The 23,359-nt window shown below is 35.3% G+C and overlaps 1 protein-coding gene across 1 annotated transcript in view; it reads right to left on the minus strand.

Annotated features, from left to right (window-relative positions):
* Positions 1-22,253, minus strand: part of LOC145268423 (CST complex subunit CTC1-like) — a 102,002-nt gene extending 79,749 nt beyond the window's left edge. The window contains exons 1-5 of the mRNA XM_080123986.1: positions 22,096-22,253; positions 12,997-13,398; positions 4,233-4,326; positions 2,251-2,362; positions 858-923 (exon numbers count right to left, since the gene is read on the minus strand). Of these exons, the coding sequence (XP_079980112.1) occupies positions 858-923; positions 2,251-2,362; positions 4,233-4,326; positions 12,997-13,398; positions 22,096-22,215 (794 nt within the window). The 5' untranslated portion in view covers positions 22,216-22,253. The remainder of the gene's footprint in view (positions 1-857; positions 924-2,250; positions 2,363-4,232; positions 4,327-12,996; positions 13,399-22,095) is intronic.
* Positions 22,254-23,359: the final 1,106 nt, after the last annotated feature.

Genomic DNA, 23,359 nt, shown 5'->3' on the forward strand with positions numbered 1-23,359 from the left:
GATGGTGGTGATCAGGCTGGCTTTGGTGTTGTGGGAGGTCATGTTGGTGATGTTCTCGACATATGACCAAACGAAGTAGTCCAGCGGGTTCAGGTCAACGGAGGAGGGGATCCAGTGAAGGGTACAAAATCATAGCTCTCTTGAAGCCAAGCCTGAGTTTCTTTGTACTTGTGGGTCAGCGCCATTCCAAAGACCATAACCGTGGCCGGAAACTTTGTTGATGACTTGAAAGTTTCATCTTTGTTGCAGATATTGATGGTGTGATACTCTAAGAAAGCAACCCCCTGCCATGGACATGCGTCAAAAACAGATGTCATTGAATTCCTCCATCCAGAAAAACTTGAACCGATCAACTATCACCTGTGCCTATTGAACATTTACAAAGTCTATGCTGTTGATGTCAGCACAGATGGGTTTGTCGATTTCAGAGTGATGACAGAGATGTAAGTGAGAAAGTGCATTCTGGACTTCTACAACTGAGGCATCAAAAGAGGCAGGCAAAAGTGCATTGAGAATGGTGATGACTATGTAGAAAAATAAATTCTAGAACACAAAAGGTCACCTGTTTTCATGATACCACTCCTATCTTCATAGCTCTTCATCTTTTTAGTTTTGGAGTTAAAAATAGGAGGCCTTACTTTTGGAATGGCCATCATATTTTTTTTTTATTAAGTATGACTCCTAAATACCAGATTTCTTTACTAGTAGAATAACCAATCACAAAATTAAATGCAGTCCCTTCTTGTTTTGGTTAATAATTAACACAAAATGCCATTGAAATCATTTAAAACTTTAGATTTGTTCTTGTTTTTTTTTTTTTCTTCTCAGAATCAAAGTGAAAAAAATTACAAACTTACTCAACAATCTCAGAAATAGCAGAAACAACTCCAGCTACGCAAACTTCCTTAGGCTTGAATTTTTCTCTATAATGAAATAGACAAAAAATAAATTATAATTCAGTGGAAAGATTTTCACTGATTGAATGAATTAAATAAACAACATAAAAATAAATGTTATTTTAGATTTTTAATTAGAAAGGAAATTTACCAAATCCTAATAAAACTTTTGTAAGAATTGTTTTTTTTTGTTTGTAAATTTTTTTGGATGACTAAGTGAAATCAAAAACAATAACCATGAATCACCATCATATTTGGTTTGATGTTCATTTTACATGCTGAAAAAATGCATTGGTCAGCTTTTAGAAATGGATTTCTAAACTACCCTATCTCTGGTCAGGTCTTTATTCATCCCTCTTTATCACAAGTTCATTTTTATCACTTCCTCTCATGTTTTCATTAGCCTTCTCCTATGAACTGGACCTGCTATCTCAACTGCTCTACATCTACTAATCCAAGACCTCTTCTCCATTGTTTTAACATGGCCATGCCATCAAAGTCTCCTGTCACTAATTGTGCATTTTAAGATAGAATTAACGGTACATTTAATGAGAGCTTTAATATTAAAGTACAGGAGAGTTCTGTACTGAATTCATTGCTTTCCATTTGTGCCTTAAAAGCAGTTTCTGAGGAGTTCTGTGAGGCCTCTATGGGTAAATTTATCTATAGTAACATTTGCCAACTAAATATTCTCATTTAGTAACCAAATAGAAAAGTTACTCACTAAAACCCATGCGATTTTTGGAATATGAAATCTTTGTTCTGTGATGAGTACATTCATCATAAAGATTTGTCTGTATTTTTTAGTGTAATTCTAAATATGCACTGAATTTTATGTTGAGACTAGAACGTATGAACATTCAAATTTCTTCAGATTTTCTTTAAGCAGCCTCCGTTATAAAAAAAGAGTATATTATTCTATTAAACCTTTTATTGTTTGAATAATTTGACTTTGCTTGTTTTATTTTTAAAAAAAATAAAAAATAAAGGTTGAAAAGACAGTTTTCATTCAGCAATGGGCTTTGGAAGATTTTGGAAAGAAAAACAATCGCCAAAAGATAAGCATTTTATTATTTCTAGTTGCCACTTGGAAAAATTACATGCAAATGTGACTGTTTCACTCACAATGTAAAGCCCTGTTTGTACAGATTGTTCAGAAGAGGTGCTGCATGCTGATGTTTTAGTACTTGCCTGTGAAACAATGGAAGACCTACTTGTTAAGTTAAAAACTTAGAAGAATGCTATGGAAAATCATAGCTTGAGAATGAAAATAAAACAGTTTTGTAATGGCTTAAATTTTGTAATGTCACTCAGCATTATAATCGTGAATAGACAACGATTTCAAATAACTAACCTTTCATGGAGAAATGAGAACGCACTTTTGACATCCAAAGTAGAGATCAAATTTCTTTGAAAAAGAGAAGGACCTCTTAGAGGAATTGGCTTATGACAAATTTCTAGAATTCCTGAAAAAAAAAAAAAATATTGTGCCAAAGATTAGAAATGACTTTTGGAAATTACAATAATATAATTTTATCATAATGAAGTAAAACTATGTCCAACTTCTCAAAGGTCATCATCATCATCATCATAGTCAGTTTAATATGCTAGCATGTATTGAACAGCTTTTAGAAATTGACTTCCAAACTATCCTATCTCTGGCCAGGTCTTTAATTATCCTTCTTTCTCTCAAATCCATCCTTATCACTTCCTCCCATGCTTTATTTGCCTCCCGCCCCTTAAGCGACCGTCCTACCTCAACTGCTTTACATCTACCAACCAAAAACTCTCATGCATTCTTTCAATGGGGCCATACCATCAAAGTCTCCTTATACTGTGCATTCATTTTTTTTTTTTTTTGCAAATTCATAGTTGTTGTTTCACCATGTTTTGCCCAACTCATCCTTTTGTGATTAACTCCAGCAGGATAGAAATGTAGGCTCTTGTCACTTATCCCCAGTAATTACCACCTTCCATAGTTGTTGTTTCATCACGTTTTGGTCAACTATTCCTCTGGCCTGCTTGGGTAGAATTGAAACCACTAGCTTCAGACAATGCTCAGTTGGAACTGTAGAGACTGAACACTTCTATCCACTATACCACAGGCTCTGAAGGGTGATCAAGGTTAGATTCTATGGTCTTATAAATCCAATTTTGTGTTCTTATCTGGTCTTCTATTCTCGGGTCTATACTGAATGGTATTATTCTTTATCATTTTTGGAATCCTTTGAGATAAGGCTTCATAAGTTGTGTATTCATTCTTTTTACGGACTGTTATCATCATTACTATAGTTGTTGCATTCCTATCCTGTCAATGTTAATCACCTGAAGAAGGCCATAGGATGAGTTGGCCGAAACATGGTGAAACAACAACAACTATGAAGATGAGGATAACATTTTCCTTCATGCAATGCATGCATCAACATTCCTTGGCCAGATTTCATTCTATACATCATCGCACTGCGTACACATTTATCAACATTGGTAACTCTTTGCTGGTTTGTAATGACAGGAGTTTTCTAAAGATACTGCATCAACTCCTAACTCTTGCAATCACACCCTCCCTGTGCTCTGAACATATCACTAATAAAACTTCTGGACAACCTCAACAGGCTCGCCATCCAAATATACTTTCTCATATCTAAGTTCTCAAAGTATTATGTTATTTCAAATCTGAATGATTAAGAATCATTTTCTTCTTGCAAGTCCAGAGTTCAACCTAATTAAAAAAACACAAAAATGCAGAAAAATTTTTATGATGTATGTACCCATCTTGGAACAAAAATGTCATATTCCAAAAATCATGCACTGAGGACTGAACCTTCAACCTCCCAAAAAGAAAAAAGAACTGAATTTTACCTAGTACTTTATTCATTATGGCTTGGGGACAATTCTAGTATGCATTTTACAAGTCTTTAATTAAAGTAAATAAAGGGTTCTGTTTGAAATTCAATGCAAATTCTCGAGTTCAACAGAAAGATGTTTAAGTTTAACAAGATACACCTGGAAAAGGTTGGAGGTTACATTAGCCAAAATGTTTTGAAAATAACACTCAAGATGAGAACAATAGTCCAAATAATGCACATTATCAATCCTCATCTCAAAAATAAATGTTCATTTGTAGGGTAAGCAGTGTTTTTTATATTGTATCTTCAGAAAATACAAAACTTTTTTTTTTCTAAATTCTAAATTCTTTTACTTAGGTTTGAAATTCCACCTATTTGGAAATCAGAGCTTTAAAAGTATTTTCTTCTTTCCCAAAGCAACACTAGGTTGTTTTGCTATGCAGAAGTTATAAAAAGAAGATGGAAAACAGAAGATGCAAGTATTAAATACCTGGGTACTTGGAACTGCAGATGAAATTGACATTGACAAGAAGTATCCATTCATTAAACAAAAGCAACATCTCATCACAAAGTGATGCCATTACCTATAAAACAGTAAGAAAAAAGAAAAAATCTTTAAACTAACAGATGAGATAGTGGTGTGCCGTGCAAGGGGTGGGGAAGTAATGAGGCAATGACCATGGCCATTCAAATTGGGGTGGGAGGGTCTAATAATATTCAAACTCTCCCTTTCTCATAATATTTCTCTGTACTAGGACATAGTATGGCTCATTTGGCATAATGGTAAGAGCATTTACTAAAGGACCGGGAGACTGATTTTCAATCCTCATCTAAAAAATTCAGGGTTCAATCTTTGATCAAGTCATACCAAAAACTTAAAAAATTGTACTTAATATAATCTTTCTAAACACCCAATAATCAACAGAAAGGTAACTGGTGTAATCTTGGGAAATAAGTGACACCCTCCCCTACATCAAGGTGTAGTATCTGAAGAGGAAGAATCAAATGGTTAGACAAGTGTACATACCTCGCTTGCTTCAATCTTTATACTCCATAATAAAAAATAACCAGAAACATGGATTGTGTGCGAACCTTTTCTAGTCTCACACAAAAACACACATTCACATTTCAAGCTATGTCATATACATACGCGCACACAAGCATACGCGCCCATGTCCACACACGTACATATATTCACGTTCGCGTACATACACTCACATTCACGTGTATATACACACACGCTAACGTATACACATGTACTCACACACGCTCAACCGAACGCACACATGGACGACGTCACTCCCGCTTTCTAAGAAAATATACACATGCGCAAAAGACCACCGGAAACGAGTATAAAACAAAGAGACAAGCTATTTCTATCCCTTTTTAGGACCAGCTCTCAACCAGAGAGGTTGGGCTAACCAGCCGCCTCCCTTTCGGAAGGCGCACGCTCGCGCGCGTCAACACCCCTGCGACTATGTATGGGGCACGAGCTAACAGACCATATGTACACATTCACACTCTTTCTCTCTCTATCGACTACTGGTCCCTGAGAACACCTTCGCGTAGTTGACTGCTAACTGATGTCAACTCTCATATCCTCTTCTTTGTCTACACGCTGGACTATCATTCCAATTTTCCACTACAACACTCATTTCTCTTCCCACGTGCGAACAAACGATAGTGACCCGAGCTTGAGATGAACACACATTTCCTTTTCTTTCTACAATGAACATTGGTTACACGCGCGCGGACATGAACACATGTTATAACTAAAACGTTCATTCTTTCAACAGCAAATAAACGACGTTTATCTTATCCATAAATTGAAGGAGTCTTTATTTCCATATAGTCCGCAGCATGGTTGGTGACCCCTTTATTTTAAAATGAAATGGATGAGGTTGAACGAGACACTCATACACACACAGACTCTCTCTCCTCTCTACAACAATAAACCAACTAACAACAGGAGACGCACAGCAAAATATAGACTCTTTCTCACCAGTTAACAGCAAGAGACGCACGCCAAACTAAACACGTGTGGTACCCTTTTCTTTCATTTGTTTCTTTCACAAAAAAAATTCCTGTTCGTTTAATTCAATTTAACACGTCGTTCGTTTCTTCCTCGAGACAATTCATTTTCCATATTTCGCACCACCACCACAAAATGGTGACAACCGAACGCGAGACAAGCATTGCCTCCTATACCACAAGTCCACAACAAACTGGCGCCCGACTGATGCGAAAACGAAGAAGCATGGCGACCCTACCTTTTTTTAAATTAATTGTTTTGAGTGAGACGCACGTTTTATTTGATAAAGAAAAATACGAACTTTTTAACAAAGAAAAAAAGTGACCTACTACCGACAAGTACCTCAACGAGCTACAATGACGAAACCCCTCATCAGACTCGGCAAAAAAACGAACATGGAGCTGTCGACTTCACAGCGAATTTAAAAAAAAATTCGAACTCGACAAACATTTTCATGGTTTCCTGACATTACTCTGCAACAAACGCGAGAAGCAAAATCACATAAGCCTATGTACAATTCCCTCCCGCACAGCAGACGCAACAACAAAGAAACAGGACATCCCTATCAACACATAGAAAGAAGTTGAATCCACAATACGAGTTGAGATGCACCACGCACGCTGATAAACTCAAAACTTGGAAGTTTCGTTGACAGCCGGCAACCACGAACGAATACACAACAAACGCCCGTACAGACAATGTACACACATTACCGCAGACTCACATGCGAAGACAACGGCAACCAAACACCTTGTTCGACAAGAACGAATGCGCACCTAGCGCCAGTCCAAACGATGCACACATTACCGCAACTCACTTGCAAAGATACCGTCAACTGGGCACACACACCGTCAACACAAAACAAAAATTTTCCTTCCAAACAAACAATTCGCTTCTCTGTCCAAGCAACTCGTTGCACATGTCAGCACACAACAAAAAAACAAACAAACGTCACCCTAAAAAAAGAGTAAACGCCTTTTCCACGCGTAAGTAAATACCTTTTTTTACGAACACACTCCGTTTTTGACATTCCGTTCCTTTTGACGTTTTTCAAACAACCACACCAACAAAAAAAAAAAAAAAAAAAAAAAACAGGACGAAAAATCAATTGCCGAAAACATTACTCACAAAAAAAATATATATATAAATATATATACACTGCGTATATTTTTTTTTTCCTAGGAAGGGGAGTATTGTGCGAACCTTTTCTAGTCTCGCACAAAAACACACATTCACATTTCAAGCTATGTCACAAACATACGCGCCCACGTCCACACACGTACATATATTCACGTTCCCGTACATACACTCACATTCACGTGTATATACACACACGCTAACATATACACATGTACTCACACACGCGCACACGAACGCACACATGGACGACGTCACTTCCGCTTTCTAAGAAAATATACACATGCACAAAAGACCACCGGAAACGAGTATAAAACAAATAGACAAGCTATTTCTATCCCTTTTTAGGACCAGCTCTCAACCAGAGAGGTTGGGCTAACCAGCCGCCTCCCTTTCGGGAGGCGCACGCTCGCGCGTGTCAACACCCCCTGCGACTATGTATGGGGCACGAGCTAACAGACCGTATGCACACATTTGTGGGAGTTGAAAACTCTCGCCCTTTAACTCAGAAGAGCGACCTAGCTATGTCACTTCCTGTTTCTCAAATTTCACCCTCTTTGCCACTGAACGCACAACCAGTCAAGATGTGACAAACACCGCTCCGGTGGAGCCATGAGCCACCACCGCGTTCCTGACTAGCCAGTCAACCGCAAGTAATGTTACTCATCTCTCACTGAACTCTTATTCTTTCTATCATTCTTTCCTGTATATTTATGCAAATAAATTGCATTTGTTTCGTTGATATATAACGGCATATTTTCGTCTTCATTATGCGCCCTTTCATCTTTTCAATTCCTCTACCATTAAATACATCCATCCACCATTACATACATGGGGACGGGATCGTCTAACGCACTGCAGACCGTCCTGTTTCCAACACATTCACACTCTTTCTCTCTCTATCTACTACTGGTCCCTGAGAACACCTTCGCGTAGCTGACTGTCAACTCTCTTCTTTGTCTACACGCTGGACTATCATTCCAATTTTCCACTACAACACTCATTTCTCTTCCCACGCGCGAACAAACGATAGTGACCCGAGCTTGAGATGAACACACATTTCCTTTTCTTTCTACAACGAACATTGGTTCCACGCGCGCGGACATGAACGCATATTATAACTAAAACGTTCATTCTTTCAACAGCAAATAAACAACATTTATCGTATCCATCATCAATTGAGTCTTTGTTTCCTTCAATTCCATTCGTTTCATTATTTTCTTGTAGCGAGCTAGGGTATTATATTCTGGTCCGCAACAATTGTTAGCGTAGAGTTAAAAAACGCACAGGGCATTCTCTTTTATTTACATTGGAATAAAACAAAAAGTACAAAGGGAGATAATCCCTACAGAATTTTCTTAGAACAAGAGCAAATAACTCTTTTAGGCTGTTAGGTATTGATATTTTTAACTGAAAAAGAAACCTTCAGGTTGCTCTGGTCAACCACTTTATTTTTACTCATACTTGAGTTTTTGGGATATAACAAACAAGGAGTTGGTCGAGGGCATCACCAGACCCATGAATACAATTGTATTGGAAAACAATGGGGCATAAATTCCATGGCTTTCCTTATTTACTTACTAATAGATCTATAAATAAATCTACTATTAGGTTGGTGCAAAAATAATGTTTTTTTATATATAGTTGTGTGGGGTATATGGTTAGAAAAAAAAAAAAAAAAAGAAAACATACCGGCGTATCTGCATCGCTCTTTGGGAAAGAAGAAGGAAAAGATGGCTAGCTCATTTATATACACGAAGGGCAAAAAGAAAAGAGTCGTGAACATCTCTTGAAAAGTATTTCGTGTTGCTGACGTTCAGATTGTGCGGTGTGACATTGGTGGCGAGAGGCCAAGTGTGGTCGATTGAAAAGAAGAGAGCAGAAACGTGCTGTTGTCGAGCGAGTGACTCACTCCTTCCCGAACCCCAGAACCGAATCCTGATTGTAACCTTAGAAGTTGAACGTCAAAAAACGACATATTTTTACACTAAACTAATAGTTTCCGCTACTCATACAGGATGACATTCCCAATATGCCACCCAACATCGCTTAGAATTTGTTTTTTTGTTTGTTTTGTTTTTATTTTTTTCTAAATTTTATATTTTCATTCCAAATTCCAAACAAAGAGGAGCAAGTCTGTAATGGACAAATATATATTTATCTTCATTTAAAAAAAAAATAATAGTGGCTGTTGAAAAAAATAAATTTGGTATTTATTTACATTGACTCTCATTGATACTGGCTGTACTACCATGTTAATTAGATTGGGTCTTTCAAGTGATTGTAAAGGTACAAGTACTATAAGAGCAGTAGATGGCGGTGATACAACCCACGAAGAACAAAATCAGACAAGTTCTCGATTATCGAGAATTAAATATATCGCATCCAACTATGGTAAAGTGACAGTGTTCTATGACAAAGACATACAGGCAGGTAGATACATGAAAGATAAGGCCATCAAGCCAGATATAGTAATATGTAACAAGCCCGAAAGGACTGCACTCATTATCGACATCACAGTTCCAAACGACTTTGGCCTTAATAGAGCAGAACGGGAAAAGATAACAAAATATCAGGACCTTAAAAATGATCTAAAAGCAACATGGTCTCTGAAAGAAATAAACATCATACCAGTTGTGACAGGAGCAACTGGCCTAATAAAAAAGGACCTTCAAAAATACTTAGAAGCAATCCCGGGAAAACCAAGCTGTAAGGCATTACAGATAGCAACCATAAAGGGAACAATGTCTATTCTTAAAAGAGCCCTCGGATATAAATTTAAACTGTAATAGAATCAAGTGTTAGCCCCAGGAAGGAGACCCTTGATCTCTTCAAACTAACAAAAGTAAAATAAAAAAAATACTATGCTACTTAGCTTGGATGCAGAGAGAGAGAGAGAGAGAGAGATCTTCAAACTAACAAAAGTAAAATAAAACAAAAAAAGTACAGATGCAATTGAGGGCTGCAGAGAAACTATAAGGAACTCGAAGCAGATGACAATGGCGACAAAGATTGTGAATTTGAAATTGTCTGACTAGATGAGGTTGTGGTTAAATGTTGCCCCAAAAATCATGGCAAAAATTTTGAAAACTGTGTTAAGAAAAGAGGACCTCATCAGGAAGAACACAGATTCGTATATTGATGACATTTTGGTTAATGAAACAGTGGAACTTGTACATTATCTTGGCAAGTTTGGTCAAACAGTAAAACCATCAGTCATTGAAGAAGCATTGGGTCTCCAGCTCAATATGGACAATGCAGGAAGATTAATATTTACAAGAAGAAAAGACCTGCTTAAGATAAATAATGAAACGACCAGGCACGAAATGTTTTCTGCCTGTAGAAAACTTGTCGGTCATTACTCAATATCTGGATTGCTTAGAACCACTTGCAGCTATTTAAAAAGAAGAGCAAAAGGAATTGATTATAAAGTTATGGTGGATAGCGAGACGGTTGGTGTGTTAAGAGAAATTGTGGAAGAAACCTGGTTCGAGAGATATGGCAGGTTCCCAAAGTCTTTGCTTGATGTAATGCAAGCAACATGGCCACTAGTGTGTGTGTTGCAATTGATGGTGTTGCAAGTCAAGAATGCAAAGGTTAAGAAATGTGATTATAATCACATCAGTATCACCGAGCCGGAAGCTATGATAAAGGGCGCAAACCTTGCTTTGAAATGAGGTCTGAAAGAAATCGAGATCTGAACTGATTCATATACTGTTCGTAGCGGGATTAATTTTATGATAACTGATGAGAAAAGGATCCAAACAAAAGGATTAGCAGAATTAATTATTCTACAACGTTTAGGGATTCTGAGAGAAATGATTGATGAGTTTGACTTAAAGTTAAGTGTAGCATTTGTGTTCTCTAGCAAAAATAAGGCCGACAAACTGACTAGAGTGAAAAAAGGTTGGTTTAAACTAGACAGAATGATTACAACAGCGTGTTGTGTCGATCAAGATAAAGTGAAGGAATTGCGCACACTATACAATGTTGAAATAATAAACTGCTTTATCTAGTGCAGAATGGTCTACCGAGAAATTACAAGGAATAATGTGCAAAAGATAGTCAAAAGCCGTGAGCAATGTCAGACGATCAACCCGCCACCAAGCATTCATGAACCAGGAGAGGTTCAAGTGGCTGCCAATTGGACACAGTTGTCTATTTATGTTAGCCATTGTAAAGGAGGAGTATACCTATCTATGATAGATTGTGACGCAGGGAGATTTGCCATTTGTAGAGAAATTTGAGCATAAACAGCGGACATCATTGCAAGAAAATTGGAAAATATTTTTGAGCATGGACCAATCAAAGAGATGCTAATGGACAATGAGATGGTGTACCATTTAAAGATATTTCGGAGGATGTTGGATAAGTGGAATAACAGGCAGTAATGTAGGGAAGCTTATTGGCCAAGCAGAAATGGTATTGGAGAAAGGAATCACAGAACTGTAAAAGCCATTGCCAAGAGAGGGGGAATATCACCCACACAAGCAGGGTTTTGATTCAATATGACATCTAAGTCTTGGCAGCTTGAGGAAACAGTACTGCATAGGGTGATTTTTAAGTATCAATGGTGACACCCTGGAGTTAGAGTGCTTGCAGAAAAATCTGACAAGCCAGAATCTATATGAATTGGAGAAGAGGTGTGGGTTAAACTGCCCAAGGCCTGCTACACAGCAAAATAGACAAAATGTATTGTTACTGGGACACAGTCGCATAACATTAACTAGGTGGACGGTGTACCAAGACATTTTATTGACATTAGGTTGATTGGAGGAGATCCAAGTAGCAATGGAAATAATGAGCAACAGGAATTTGAAAAAGAAACAACGCGAAGATCCCAAAGAGAGCGACGTCCGCCAAGAATGTTGGATGACTACTTAACGTGAGTGATCTGAAAGATCAGGGGAGGAGGAGGACGTGTGATTAAATGCCTTAAAAATATGATACAAACCTGTTCTCTCAGCAGCCTGTAGTGTCCAGTGCAAACAAAAAGAATGGAGAAAAGAAAAAAAATGTCTGCTGCTTCTCTTGTCACTTCATATGCAAATGAGATGTTTCTGGTTTAAATATAAAAAAAGCCTGAATTTTTCAAAGATTCATTTGACTTGGATTTGGATGGTGGAGTAACAAGTCTTGATATCAGTGTGTCACATTTTATCCCATAAATTGTTAGCTGGAAGTGCAGCATAGTTGGTCATTTAACCTGATGCCATTTTTAAATCGAACACAATTCTGAATGACTTTTTTGTTAAAAGTACATCTAGCACATCTACTGAATCATTTTCGTAATTTTTTAAATTTATACTAATTTCACCATGACAGGTAAGTACATAATGTTTTCACCTGAAATATGTTGGTTTAAAAGATCATCACTATAAACAAACACCATAAATTCAACCAAAAATAGTATTTTTTTAAAGAAATTAGATTGAATTACATTTTATTGTTCTAAAGAACATAGTGGCATAATCCACACGAATAACTGGCTATTCAGAATTGAATGTTGATTTTGTATGATCAAAGCTATTACCTAAAAAGGTTAAGAAATAAACCAACTTTACTTTATTATATAGAAGAAGAGGTACTTGTACAGTTTAATCAAGACATTAAAAAAATGAAAATATCGAAAAAAAAGTTTAAATTGAACGTATCCCTTATGGAATGACGTTCTCCTAAAAAAAAAATTTCACTTAATTACATCAAATAGTTTTTTTTTTTTTTTTTTACAGCAAAAAAAAACAATTTATTATGATACCGAGCAAAACGTTCGATTTTTAGGAAGGAAGGCTAGTATTAAAAACGGGGAGGCAGTGTCGGTGCTTTAAATTGAGTTATCTCCACATGGTGTGTTAAAAAAATTCAAAGATGTTTACCTTCAACGCGCTCTCATAAAAATGTGTTTTTCCGCTGTAAAAAAATTAACTACTTGATCAAATTAAGTGAAATTTTTTTCGGAGATCTTCAGTCCAAAACGGATATGTACAATATAACCTTTTTTCGATATTTTCATTTTTTAATGTCTTCATTAAACTGTACAAGTGCAGAAGATATTGATGATTTAAATAAACTTTTTATAACTTACCAAGCAAGGGATCTTCAAAAATCCATCAGACAAAAAGAGAAAACTGGATGGACTTTTTCTGGATGATGGATCTGGGATGGAAGTGGATTGCGTAAGTTTCGCAATAAGAAGGAATTTCTTTTTGGGTAAACGAACGGTTGTTTTATTTGTATTTTCTGCAATGTCAGGGAAAGGAGATAAATCCTTCTCTTCCATTGCAGATCGCAGAGGCAGAAAGATATTACAACTTTCACCAAATTCCATCAGTAATTTTGAAACTGTAATGAACTCAAGAGACGACAGCAATTCATGATCGAGTTCTTGACAAAGAGTTTGCAACATTTCAGTGAAAGCTGGAAGTGAACATCCTGAGGTTTGCATAGACTCATAAAACCGAATGAATTTCTTCAAAAATTCCCATTTCTGTAGAGAAAAAGAAAAAAACACTTTCAGAATTTTCAGGAAGAAAGGGTGGAAATTAGATTTTGAATTGAAAGCCGTGTTTAATTTCAGAAGAGTTTCCGAAGGGTAACTATTCTGTACAAGTCCTGGAGATGAAAAGGAGTTTTTGGTGGCTAGCTGTTCTGTATAAGTCTCAGACTTTAAATTTTTGCAGGCAATAAGCAAAGATCTTTCTCGCGTGGACACGAAAAAAATTATGTGCGGGCATGCTAAAAGATTCAATATTTACATGCAGCGATTCTGATTTCTGATTGATTGCTAGCAGAATGTGGCTGCATTTGATTGGTCAATTCCTATAACAAATGTCTATAAGTAAAACCTTTCAATATTTTATATCCTACTCTTCCATAATATCAAAAATATTGCAACATTAAATGTAACAATAAAGGCCTAATGATTAGAACAGAATGAAGATTAATTTGTATCATTTGAATTATTCAGATTACTTTTATTCCCTGGAGTGTTATTTTTAACCAATGTAACCTTTGACCTTCTTCAAGCATATCTTGTCAAACTAAATCTAAACAGAATTCCAAATGGAACCCTTTATTTAATCCATGGAGGTAATATGCTCTTGTTACATCAGCCAAGATATATTGGAAAAGGTTGTAGGTTACATCAACCTAAACGTTGTGAAAATAACACTCAAGATGAGAACAGTAGTCCAAATAATACAAATTATCAAGTATTATCACAAAAAATCAGAAACACAATATTCTAAATTTCGAAAAGTAGGTAATACCTCTTATATTTTGTAATGAATCATATTCTGCATTGTATTTATTATGTTGGAAAAAAAAAAAAATTGTGACTAACGGATGGACAAAATCTGCATTTATATATAAGATTAGGAATTAAATTAGTTATATCTACCTGTTGTTTTTCACTTTTCCTACTTTCTTTTTTGTGACTATGCCATTTGATTTTTACCAAATCATTTTTAAATAGCATTTTGAAAGTTAAATTTAATTATTGCCATACTGTTTATTATATATTACTAGCCTGGGTGCCTGGCGTTGCCCGGTTGTTTGTAGATGTGTATTGAGCAAAAAAAAAAAAAAAAAAAATAGTAAGTGGCAGTTGGCAAGCCAGCTCGAACCCGTACCGCAAAGGAGGAAAAGAACATGAAAAAAAAAATGTAACGTCTTTGCCGTTGTGTTCATCGCAGCGAAGGTTTTAATTAAGGCTAGTCAATCAAAAATAGGGGAGGACTTTCGCAAATATCGGTGAAAAAAAAGTGACTCCTCCTTGTAGAAAAGTTCCCAGTTGAGGTTGAAGGAATTAATGTTTTTAGCCAATTTTTCAATATTTGTCATCCGAAGGGTCGAGCTTCGAAACTACTGATCTCGAGAAAATCCGTCACCTCTGTTGAAAGTTTTAAGTTGACATACAAACATACATACATATAGACAGGTGAGATTTATATTATAGACTAGCGGGGGGGGGGGGGTACCCGGCGTTGCCCGGGTGTTTGGAGGTGTGTGTGTTAAGAAAAAAATAATGTTGGCCGGGTGTTTGGAGGTGTAAAAGAAAGAAAAAGTTTTGGTCGGAAGGTAGGATTGAAACCCAAAGCCTTGACGCGAAGGTGGAAACAAAAGGGAAAAAAAGCCAGACACCTAACCACCTAACCATCTCGGCCACGAGGGGAGAGAAATTGATAAGCGTGTTCAGTTAAGGTTTATAAACTGAAATATATAGGTGTGAGGAAGTGGCACGTTATTTGACCTAGTTTTTCGTTGCAAGCCAGTTAGCGACCTCCGTTGTTAAGTCGTAGATATTATCATTTAGACGCGATATAAAAAGTTTTAAGAATGAGCGACCCCCCCCCCCCCCCGAGAAGGCCTGGGAAAAAAGCCTTTTGCAGACATACACAAAAAGCAAACATACATACATACATTTTCGCTTTTATATATATAGATATACCTCCCATAATCGTTTCTATAACACTGCTATTGTTGTATAGTAGAATACTAAATAGTCTCTGAACTTTAAATCATGTCCCTGCCTAACTTTGATGGATGTGATAGTAAAGATTTGGCAAATGTGTAGATTAAGTGACAGATGAAGTTGTTCTAAAAGGCAATATGACATGCTGAGCATATTCGAGTTTAAATCAGATGGCGTTTGAATTGAAACACATTATTGAAAAACATCAATTAAAATTAATACGACTTTTTTGGGGTTGTTTTAACCAATTAATGTGGGTTACAAGATTGAACTAAGGTATTAGAATCTTTATTAGTAAAAAATAAAAAATAAATATTAGTAAGCGAATTTTTGGTGTGTTTTAATCAATACAGGTCACAACATTAAAATATTTCATAGAAATGTTTATTAATAAAAAAAAAAAAACATTCATTAAAATAAACAGGTTTTATGTATTTTTTAAAAAAAAGAAGCAGAATTCCTCTAAAAAAATGTCCACTCAAAATAATTTTTTAATTTATTCAATTGAAATAGAAGATTTATGCAGTTGATTATTTAATAGGTGTACCTACCCGGCATTGCTAAGGAATGTTTTTAGCTTTAATTTTTGTTGAGAACATGCATTGCATGAAGAGAAATGATATGAGAATGTTACAATGGGTGTGTAAAGACAGGATTAGATCTGATGAGCTCAGAGGAAAATTAAAAAGACATGTTCCAATCACGTGTAATAAAAAATAGTGATGACTTTTCTTGATTATCTCAATAACAAAGAAAAAAAACATACAAACTTCCTTTTTGCATATCCAACAAAAACAACCGATTTAAATACCTTAAACATTTTTAACTGTAAGAAATCCACCCAATAATTAATTTTAGTCATTTGTATGTTCAATGAGTCCATACCAGTAACCTGATCGCCTTTTCATAAAGCCAGCGATTTTTTCATCAATCAGCAGATAGGGTGAGTGTTAAAGGAGACTCCCAACCTCGACTTTTATTAAATTACCAAGCCCAGCAGCCGAGGGATTCAACAGCAGAAATACCCTTTTCAGAACTAACTACCAAACTATTAATGTGATTCAAACCATCCTTTTAAGGACAATTCACAATTTACCTGCTACCTGCCTTCTGGGATCCCTTTGTCGCTACACGAGGGAGAGAGTGTCAGAGAAAAAAAATGTATTATATATAATATGCCATCACATGTGAAAACTTATATATATATATATATATGTTTTCACATGTGATGGCACGGTGCTTAACAAATTCGTCCACGCAATTCTGAATACCACCACCAAATTGACATGCCACGCCATGAACAAATACCATTGAATCGACATACACGTTCCTAAGCAGAACCGAACAATCTCGCTGAATCGACATACCACAATACGAAAATCCAATAACGTGAGACACGTTATTAAAGAAGTGTATTTCAAAACCCACAAATCACTTATCGGCTTTTTTATTTTCATGGCTGTTGGGCGAAACCATATCGTCAGTGGACTTGATTTGTAATCGAAAGGTCTCAGGTTCGCTTTTCATCGCAGGTAGGCCAAACTCATACGTTTGTGCGCTTTCGCGCATGCTCGGCACACGCTTATTTGAGTTCCTGCTTCTGTTTCAACTACTCCTACCTACACCACTAACTTCAGCTACCAGTGTCCGTTGACATCCACCTCTTTGCTCCAGTGCCAGTCGACGTCCAGCTATTTGTTCCAGTACCTACTGATATCTAGCAACAAGTTTCAATGCCCATTGACATTCAACTACCTGTTCCAGTGCCGACTCATGTCCAGTTACTCATTAGAGTTTTCGTCGATGTCAGTTCACCCGTTCCAGCATCAGATCCCATCTACATTACTCAGACTAACTTCAGGCAAGTTATCATACCTCCGGGATGCCCGAACTTCAATCCCGTGAGGTGCTTGTCCTCACTCTGAAATGATGCAGTAAAATGATTTCCAGTGTTTACTGATTTACCATTTTCCTGTGGTAAATAAATCCACAATATTTATCATCTTTAACCATTCATTTGTGTTTGTCATTTCTTTGATATTGCCATTACCTCTTTACTTTCTGTCTCATTTCATAGTTGTACTTGTACAGTCGATTAGCACCTCACCTATTGGATCGCTGCAACATATGTTCCAAAAAAAAAAAATAAATAAATAAAATAAAAAACAAAACAACAGCTACTCCCTCTTTCTTGTCACCTGAAAGAATTATTTCCCTTTCTTCATTATGACAGATGTGAATCTTTTTTTTTTTTACATAGGCATCACCACTTATCAAGGCCCAGAGGTCACTCGAGAATAAGGGTTAAAGATTGTACAGTAGTCAATTGGACAATATAGCAATCGCTAGTAATGGAAGTTCGGTAAATTTGTTAACTTAAGTGAAACAGCTCATCAAAAACTTGTTTACGTTGGACTTGAAGACAACCTTATTGTAGTCAGCTGGAAAGCAGGAAAATGGAAGACAGTTCCATAGGCATGCAGTTCTAAGAAAAAAGCTTTGTTCATGGAATTTAGGTTTAGGCACAGATAAAGAGTAGGGGGAAATTATGGATAGTGTTTTCAGCTAGACGAGTGTTTATTGTGAAAGTTTGGCGAGGGGGAACCATAGATTGGAGCTCAGATGAGCACTTGCCATAAAAATAACGATAAAACAGAGACAGATTCGCAACATCTCTTCTGTGAGAAAGAGGTTGCAGGGGAGAGAAAAGAGCATCCCTACGAGGCTACGAAGTCTATTTTGAACTCTATCAAGGCAGAATAACTCCTTTCTAGCAACTCCTGCACAGATGTGGCAACAGTACTCCATCCTTGGCTCTTATATAGATAGAGAATTGCATCAGCAGTGAGATATCTAATGGATCAATAGAAAGATCCCACCATTTTTCTAGCGGTTTTGGCAACGGATTTGATGTAGTGTTCCATTTCAGATCAGGAGTAAAGGTCAAGCCCAGAAGCTTGTCAAAACATGAAGCTTCCCCAAGACAAGAGCCATTCATTTCAATTGATGCCAGATGGAGATCTTGAATTCCTAAATAGTCCCATTTGATTGGTCAAGATAATTCCCCTTGGTGAATCAAAACACACTTAATTTGACGATCTGAATGCAAAAGATTTTGTGGTGCTTCTACAATATTAAGACAAAATTTCGGAAATTGTAATACTGAATTTCATATGAAAACAATTGTAACTATGCATTCCCTGTATTTTTAAGATGATTAATTCCAAAAATTATGAAAATCGATAAGGTAGAAAATTATTTATTAAAGAAAATAAGAAACAGAATTTGAAGAAAACGATTGATAGACACAGGAGAATTCAAAAGAGAGGTAATTTTCCGTTTCGATTTAAACAAGATGGCAGCAATTTTTCACCTGCTACCACGATTAAAGTGCTGAAAACGAATTTATACTTTTAAAATGGCGCAGATAAATAGGTTTTATGATATGAAGAAATTACTTTTTCAAAAAGTGGGAAGTCACTTTACTATATAAAGTTAACGTAAAATGAGAACCCACATTCTGGCCACTTAGTGAAAGGGGAGCAATTATTGTTTTTTTTTTTTTTTGCTAAAAGGTTTTTTTTTCTGCTTTCATCTTCCAATAAAGACACGAGGACATTAAAGATAAGGGTAATGGTGTAGATTGGCCTTCCTTTGTTTACAAAGCCATTTGACGGAAGTGACGTCAGACATATTTTTATCTACGGATGGCCAAAACCGTATAGAATGAACCTTTTTTTTTATAAGTTTTCTTCAAGCTGTCTTTATTTGAACTTAATGAACTGTTTTTTTTTATATTTATTAACTGTTTTATCCTTTTTATCAAACAAAAATAGAACTTTTGGTAAACGTTTACTTTAACTACAACAGAACACCGACCAATAAAATTTGTTTTTTCTATAGTTTTCGGGGTCGCTGACAACGAATCTGATATTCAAACCCGTTGCAAATTTACCGTTTGCATGGTATTAACCCCTGAACCCTCGCACTATTTTGTGCCAACTCACCGCCATCGTTTATGCTATTCTTACATGATGCGTTTGCGCATGGACGCATGTAGTAAGGTGACTTGTCACATCGCGGAATAATTTTTTAGCAGACATTTGAAATAACAAGTTTTCAAAAACAACAAAATGTGGTTCATTTTTCTGTGTTACGTAGTTTTTGATGCCTTTTTTAACTGATCTCAAAAAAATTTTTAGTTTTCACCAGCGGTTTACAAAAGCATTTTTTTTTTTTAGGGGATTATTCAATTATAGAACTTGTACAACATTTAAGAGGTGTTTGTGCTGTTTAATTTACCGCGACACCACCCATTCCCCCTGCCCCTCCACCGCCCTATGTAAACAGAATTTTTGTGAAAAATTAAACAGTTCTTCTGCTCGGTGTGTCGGCACGTTACTTATGGTAAAACGGTAAATTAAACTGCAGATGCACCTCTTAAATGTTGTACAAGTTCTATAATTGAATAAACCCCCCCGTGCAAAATAATAAAAAAACGAAAAATAAAAATGTTTTTGTAAATCGCTCGTGAAAACTTAATTTTTTTTTAGTCAATTAAAAAGCATCAAAAACTACGTAACACATAAAAAATGAACCACATTTTTTTTTTTCTGAAAACTTTCTTGTTATTTCAAATGTCTGCTCAAAAATTCTTCCGCGATGTGACAAGTCACCTTACTACGTGCGTCCATGCGCGAACGCATCATGTAAGAATAACATAAACGATGGCGGTGAGTTGGCACAAAATTGCGAGGGTTCAGAGGTTAATACCATACAAACGGTAAATTTGCGACGGGTTTGAATATCAGATTCGTTGTCAGCGACCCCGAAAACCTATAAAAAAAACAAATTTTATTGGTTGGTGTTTTGTTGTAGTTAAAGTAAACATTTACCGAACTTTTATAATGAAATGTATATTTATGGGCTGTTTTTCAAACATCGAAATTTTAAAATTAAAGTTTTATTTAAAAATAAAAAAAAAAAAGACGAGGTGTTTTTGCTTTTCGAGATATTTTTTTTTTCACCATTTATCATTTTGAAATTTTATTCAACAATGAAATGATAAAAAAAAAAAAAAGGTACTAGTGCAGAGAGTGATCCGGACGTAAATAATAACGTTATTATTTAAAAAGCCATTCTTAACATGGGGAGGGGGGGGGGGTGTTTTGTACCTATTCTATACTTTAACCTTACAGTTGAATAAAAAACAAATATATCAAAACTTTAATAAAACTTGAAAATACGATTTAAAAAATAGTGCAGATCACTCTCTGCACTAGTACCAAAAAAAAAACAAAAACTTTTCGTTAAATATATTTTTAAAAAACTATTATAAAATATCTATAGTCTGTGGTTTGTATTACTGTACACAGATTCGAAAAAGTTGTCAAAAAACAAATATATAACAAATAAATGTTATCAAAGGTAAGATAAGTTACTTTTCTACCAAACTGGATATATTTTTCGTGTTTTTATTCAATGTAACATGTTTATTCGGCGGGTTTTTAATAGTATTTCGTCTAGTTTTTTATTTATAACACCTTTTCCCAAACTTACCGTGTTAAAGAGGGAGTGAGGCGCCGCGGCGGAGGCGCCATCTTGAATTTTCCAATACATCGGTAAACACTGTATGTTTTTCGAGCTGAATAAATATGTTACATTGAATAAAAACACTAAAAACATATCCGGTTAGGTAGAAAAGTAACTTATCTTGCCTTTGATAACATTTATTTATTATATATTTGTTTTTTGACAACTTTTTCGAATCTATGTGTACAGTAATACAAACCCAAGTCTATTTTTTATGTCTGTAAAAGTTTGTTGAAAAGTTCAAATAAAGTTTATAATTTAATTGAAAAAAAAAAAACCTCGTCTTTTTTTTTCTTTTTTAAATAAAACTAACTTTAATTTTAAAATTTCGATGTTTAAAAAACAGTCCATAATATATATGTCATTATAAAAGTTCTATTTTTGTTGGATAAAAAGAATAAAACAGTTTATAAATACAAAACAAAACAAAAACAGTCCATTAAGTTCAAATAAAGATTGTTTGAATAAAACAGAAAAAAAAGGGTTTACGGTTTGGGCCATCCGTAGATAAAAATGTCTGACGTCACTTCCGTCAAATGGCTTTGTAAACAAAGGAAGGCCAATCTACACCATTACCAAGATAAGAAATAAAGAAAAATATGTATACAGATACGTGTAATTCCTTATGTTATCAGTGGTGACCATTTCTGTGCATGCATATTTTTGCCGCAAACAAGTAGTTTTCAGAATATTAAGTAGCATCTTTGTCCACCTCCCTAATGTACCTATTTACTATGCCTCCCCATGGGACAGAGTTAGACACCAGGGTCGTTTTTTAACGTGGAAAAAAGGTACAAAAATAAAAATTGTCTCAGTCGTGAAGGATTTCTCCTCCACTGAAAGAGAACAAGAAATAGAAGTGCAGCAATAAGAACAGATACTACACTTTGATCTTGACCAAAAAAAACGGTATTCTACTCGGTAAATGTCGTCGCGTTACTTACGGAAAAACGGTTAATTAAATTGCAGAAGCACTTGTTAAACTACACAAGTTCTTTAACTGAATACCCCTCCTCAAAAAAAGAATGAAAAACAAAAATATGTTTGGTGTTCTGTGGCAGATGAAAACAAAAAAAAAAACAATGTTTGTTGCAAAATGTAAATTATAATAAAGTTCACCTCTTTATCATTTTTAAATATATTTAGTGCTGAGAACTTGTTGATTATTTCTAATCGACTTAGACAAGTGGCCGATAATTGATTGAGGTCCATTAGGTAAACAAGAAAAATGAGTTTCATTTACCCGCCAACGGTAATTTGCACGGCGGTGTTATTTCCCCTGAATAATTTGATTTTAGAGTTATCTCCCCTTACATTACGTTTTTTTTTAATTTTTTTTTTTAAGTCAAATATATAGTTTATTTATATTTATACCTAGAAAAAAAAAATAATAATAATAATAATAATAATAATGCCCACTCGCATAATCATTTTGTAATCCTAATTTTACGTGTATTCTACATGGTGCCCGGAAACTCGTCCCGGGAAAACTCGTCTCCGGAAAACGTGTACCCAGAAAAAATCCTCCCTTTGTGCTAAAAAATATTTTGCTTAATTTTATTTTAGAGTTATCTCCTCTTAGATTACGTTTTTTTTTAATGTTTTTTTTTTTTTTAAGTCAAATATATAGTTTATTTATATTTATACCTACAAAAAAATAATAATGGTAATAATAATAATATTAATAATATTAATAATAATAACTAATAAATAAATTAATCCATTTCAAATGATTTGGTGTTTGTAAAATAGTATGCCCACTCGCATAATCATTTTGTAATCCCAATTTTACGTGTGTTCTACATGGTGCCCGGAAAACTCGTCCCGGGAAAACTCGTCTCCGGAAAACTCGTACCCGGAAAAATCCCCCCTTTTTGCTAAAAAATATTTTTAACTCTTGCTTAAAAAAAATAAACTTGATCACGGAGTCAAGATACGAAAAACGAAACCAAATATTTATTTTAAAAAAATACTCTCGTTTTAACACTTTTTGTGTCATTATGAAACAAAAATAAAGAAAGAAAACACGTATTATCAAAGAAAGTAATTTTTTTATTTAGAAGAATTAATTCAGTTTAAATAATTCTTGTGCTATTACAAAACAACAAAAAAGAAAATACGGCCTTATGTAATTTTAGTATCGCGCTGAAATAATAACGTTATTATTTCAAAAGCCATTCTTAACATGGGGGAGGAGGGTATCGTTTAAAAGTCATTTCGGGAGCACTTGTGCAGTACTTAAAAATATACAAATTTATTTTCTTTTGGAGGTGGGGGGAGGCTCGTTTTAAAACTATATCTACCTCAGTATTTTCTTGTAGTGAAGTAGAAAAAAAAAAAGAAATTAAAAAAATATATATATGACACAGCTGTTCCTTCCAAA

Source organism: Euprymna scolopes, chromosome 4 (genome assembly GCF_053919585.1).
Source record: "Euprymna scolopes isolate OS-2025 chromosome 4, ASM5391958v1, whole genome shotgun sequence".
Taxonomy (NCBI): domain Eukaryota; kingdom Metazoa; phylum Mollusca; class Cephalopoda; order Sepiida; family Sepiolidae; genus Euprymna; species Euprymna scolopes.